At 41.2% G+C, this 5,000-nt stretch overlaps 1 protein-coding gene across 1 annotated transcript in view; it reads left to right on the plus strand.

Annotated features, from left to right (window-relative positions):
* Nucleotides 1-1,495: 1,495 nt before the first annotated feature.
* The window catches only part of LOC125043476, a 21,194-nt gene continuing 17,689 nt past the window's right edge, over nucleotides 1,496-5,000 (plus strand). The window contains 2 exon segments of the mRNA XM_047639566.1: nucleotides 1,496-2,015; nucleotides 2,210-2,313. Coding sequence (XP_047495522.1) covers nucleotides 1,496-2,015; nucleotides 2,210-2,313 — 624 coding nt within the window.

Below are 5,000 nucleotides of genomic sequence, written 5' to 3' on the forward strand. Positions count from 1 at the left end.
CCCAGCGGCGAGTCTTTAGGTCTTTACACAGAGGAAATCTATTAATCTGACCTCTCTCTCTCTCTCTCTCTCTCTCTCTCTCTCTCTCTCTCTCTCTCTCTCTCTCTCTCTCTCTCTCTCTCTCTCTCTCTCTCTCTCTCTCTCTCTCTCTCTCTCTCTCTCTATCTCTCTCTCTCTCTCTCTCTCTCTCTCTCTCCCCCCCTCCCTCTCTCTGTCTCTCTCTCTCTCTCTCTCTCTCTCTCTCTCTCTGTCTTTATTTTGAAATTGAGTGAGTGTTTCCGCGACAGCATTGTTCATCTTCGAGAAAAAATAAAAAAACGATGATGTTTTTCCTTTGCACGTCAAACGGTTTAATAGGTTCACATCATTATCAGGAGAGGTACAGAGAGAGAGAGAGAGAGAGGGAAGAAAGGAGGGAGGGAGGGAGGGGAGGGGAGGGGGGATAGATAGAGTCAGACGGAGAGACAGATATTCAGATGGATAATAAACTGCTAGATAGATAGATAGATAGATAGAGAGAGAGAGAGAGAGAGAGAGAGAGAGAGAGATTTCTGGTAGATAATACTATCTGATAATTATAGTGAGGTGCAAAAACCCCTCATGACAGAATTAAAAGACAAAAGACTTCAACAATGATGATCATATGCACCCTGCAATCAGACAACCTCCGGAAGACCCCCCCCCCCTCCCCCCCTCCCCAAAAAAAGCAGCAGCCATTTATTTTATTTTATTTATTTATTTATTTGTTTATTATTATTATTATTATTATTTTTTTTTTTTTTTTTACAGAATCGTAGGGATAAAACAGAAATAATAAAAAAAGAAAGAGAGAAAAAAAAAACACTTGTCTATTTTTCAGTACCATGACTCAACCAAAAATCTTCGTGCGGGTAAGGAGAGGCGAAGCTGAACGAAAACTAAATAGACGGAGAGGAGAAAGAGAGAAGAAGGAGGTGAACGAGGAGAAGAGAAAGGGACAAGAGAGAGAAAGAGAGAGAGAGGAGAAAAAAGAAAAAAAAGGAAAAAAAGAAAGATTTCGAACTAGAACACAAAAAAAAAAACATTGCGAGACAGACAGACAGACAGACAAACGAATAGATAAGACAGAAACAAAGACCCGAAAGCGAGAGCGAGAGATCACGGAGGTAGCGAGATGCCATGTTACGAGTCTCTCTGGTGATAATGATTCGCTTCCGGCTTGTCGAGCGAATAACGACCTTAACGCTCTTCAGTCGCCACTTCTGCGCCGCCTTCTTCGCTATGTTGCACCTCAACGACCAACATTATGTGGGACGTGGTCACCCCGTTATGAGGCGGGTGTCGATGGGGATTATTATCAAGGAGGGAGGCGCCCTTCGCTAAGCTATGTTTTTAGTGTTTTTAGAAAGGGATCTGGTCAATTCCTTTTATGTTGGGGGAATGGTTTATGTTGGGTGGAACTGGGAAGTCGACTATGTTGGGGGAACCGGGAAGTCGATTATGTTGGGGAACCGGGATGTCGACTATGTTGGGTGGAACCGGGAAGTCGACTATGTTGGGGAACCGGGAAGTCGATTATGTTGGGGAACCGGGAAGTCGACTATGTTGGGGAACCGGGAAGTCGACTATGTTGGGGAACCGGGAAGTCGACTTTGTTGGGGGAACCGGGAAGTCGATTATGTTGGGGGAACCGGGAAGTCGACTATGTTGGGGGAACCGGGAAATCGACTATGTTGGGGAACCGGGAAGTCGACTATGTTGGGGAACCGGGAAGTCGACTATGTTGGGGAACCGGGAAATCGATTATGTTGGGGAACCGGGAAGTCGACTATGTTGGGGAACCGGGAAGTCGACTATGTTGGGGAACCGGGAAGTCGACTATGTTGGGGGAACCGGGAAGTCGACTTTGTTGGGGGAACCGGGAAGTCGACTTTGTTGGGGGAACCGGGAAGTCGACTTTGTTGGGGGAACCGGGAAGTCGACTATGTTGGGGAACCGGGAAGTCGACTATGTTGGGGAACCGGGAAGTCGACTATGTTGGGGAACCGGGAAGTCGACTTTGTTGGGGGAACCGGGAAGTCGACTTTGTTGGGGGAACCGGGAAGTCGACTATGTTGGGGAACCGGGAAGTCGACTATGTTGGGGGAACCGTAACTCGGGAACTCGTTTTATGTTGGCACCAGTAGCTCGTTTATATTGGGGATCCGATGTCTTGTTTCATGTTGGGGAGCCGGGAACTCTTTCATGTTAGAGAACTCGGAAATTCGCTATGTTAGGGACCCCGGTAACTCGTTTATGTTGGGAACTCCGGTAATAGTTCATATTGGCGAACCGGTAACTTGTTTATGTTGGGGACCCGAGAATTTGTTCATGTTGTTATGAAGGTAAAAGTGCTGTAGATTGACAATGATCTCGTCCTTGGGTCATTATTCATCCGGAATTGTGCGCAAGAAAATGGTTAGTGTTTGTTGTTGTTGTTTTGTTTTTATTGAAGGATGTCTCTACGATGATATGAAGAAAAGAATAAAGAAGGAGAAGAAGAAAAGCAAACTAAAACGTTCTGCCAAACCACGATACGGCAGGTAGAGGTACTAACACGAATCTCACAAGACAGGCGAAGACATTCAGCGGTCACGTCGCTAAAATTTGTCTGTCTTGTTAACAGGGTGAAATATTCCATTGTCGTTTCCGCTCCGTGAATCCAAATCGATTACTCATTGATTCAAGAGAGGGAGAGGGGGAGGGAGAGATAGGGAGAGGGGGGGTGGGATAGAAAGGGAGAGGGAGGGAGGGAGAGAAAAGAAAAGAAAAGAAAAAAAAAGAGAAAGGAGACGGAAAAAAAAGATATCAATAAAAAAACAGAAAAAAACTAAAACGTTTATTGCTTAATAAATCAGTAGTACAAATATGACACCGTAAAAAAGAAGACAAAAAAAGAAAGAAAAAGATGTAGAAGACAGCAAGAAACGTGTTGATGTGACTACCATGACGATGCAAAAATCCTCCTCTCTCTCTCTCTCTTTTCTTTTTTCTTTTTTTTCTTCTCAACGCGTCAACTCCCAGACAAATTCTTTCGGTCTCTCTGTGATATCCCGATGTAGTGTGTCAAGCATCCATCGTTACTCTCGGGACTTACTGCCATTAATGTTGTCAAATCTGTGAATATATGATCCTCGTCGAGCCAACTGATAATATGAATTGATGAATTTAGAAGTGACTGAATAAAAGGAGACTGATAGACTAGCAAACTTAAATAAAGGAATTTTATATACTATATTTATATAATTTTGAAACGGAATGATTTTTTTGAAAGGCAAGAATGTGAGGAAAATAATAAATCAGTAATTAATAAATAGTGATTATCTTATTGGTTACAACGAATAATTATACTGCAATATATTTGGTACACGTCGATAGGTGGCCATTGATACCAAACTCCCCGTATTTTAAGATGGGAACCTATTAAAAAAAAAAGGTTTCATAAGGGTGCATGCATGACTGGGAAGATGATATCACCTCCAGGATGAATAGAGAGCGCCGCCGCCTTCATCATTAACGTTAATGATGTCATCAGCGTCTGCATATCAACAGCATTCAGCGCCTCCTATGCAGATGCTCATTTCGATATGCTGAAATTTCCATACGATCTCGGAAAGGAAAAATAAAAGGTGGAAATAAAAATATGAAAAATGAAGAAACGGCCGAAAGCATGACAAATGTATATAGAGAATAATTCCAGTAGTACGTAGTGTGAACAGACATTAGCAATAGTCCAGTTAAAGCTGGAAAATAGCCTTATTGAAGAGTTTCCTTTTTGTAAATTCTAGTTGCCAAGAGGACGTTCCTAGCAAAGGAAGAGGAATTAATGGTTTCGGATTATCGTGTCCAGGGTAACAACCTCATTAAACGCACACGAGTCACAAACCCGAGTCGTAATGAGGGGGTAACGCAGTCTAGCTATGGGCAGCTGTAATCTCGTAACAGGAAAGTAACGAGGTAATTCCGTTACTGGAAAAACTACTAATGATTACATAACGATTTTGTTATACTACAGACATCCGAGTTATACATAATGAGGTAATTCTGTTACTACAAACAGCCTGGTACATAAATTTTGGTACTGAAAACAGCCTAGTTATACATAACTAGGTTATTCTGTTGCTGGTAACAGCCTAGTTATACACAACAATGTAATTTTGTTGAAACAGCCTAGTTATACACCAGGTAATTTTGTTACTGGAAACAGCCTAGTTATACACAACGAAGTAATTATGTTAACGGAAACATCCTAATTATACATAAGATAATTTTGTTACCAGAAACAGCCTAGTTATACACGAGGTAATATTGTTACTGGAAACAGCCCAGTACATATAGCAAACCTAATTATGTTACTGTTCCAGTATGATCATGTCGAATCGGTTTCATGTCGGAATTATTGTTTTTAGTTGGGTGAAATGACTTTTATTTCTTCAGGTATCATTATGGATCTGTTTTTAGCTTTAGTGGAGAAGAGGAGGGGAGAGAGGGAGGCTGGTAGGGAGTTAGGAAAATTTTATTTTTGTGAAATGACCTTAAGGATACCTACTTGAAATGCATGTTGGGTATAATGGAAGGAAATTGATTATTTGCGTATATACTTACGAATTTAAGACTATGTGGTGTTATCAAATAGTAAATTTACATTTAGATCTACGTATATTTAATCTCAGATCGGAAAGCCCCGAGTTAAGAAATTATTATTTTCGTGACGCCGTTATATCTACAATGTTTTTTTTTTTTTTTTTTGGATTATTATTATTTTTTTTTTTAATGATGAAACAGCGAGGGAGGGGAATAAGTTCCTCAAATACATTCCTCGTTGCAATCCGTCACAGCGGTGGGACTGGTTTCCGATAATTGATTCGATCGGTCAAGACAGTAAGTGCACTGGTCTGCTCTTTGAAGGAGACATACGTTTTCTTCTTCTTTGTATTTTTTTTTTTTTTTTTTCCTGATTTTGTGTCCGTGTCTTTCTGTCT

Source organism: Penaeus chinensis, chromosome 34 (assembly GCF_019202785.1).
Source record: "Penaeus chinensis breed Huanghai No. 1 chromosome 34, ASM1920278v2, whole genome shotgun sequence".
In the NCBI taxonomy this organism is placed as follows: domain Eukaryota; kingdom Metazoa; phylum Arthropoda; class Malacostraca; order Decapoda; family Penaeidae; genus Penaeus; species Penaeus chinensis.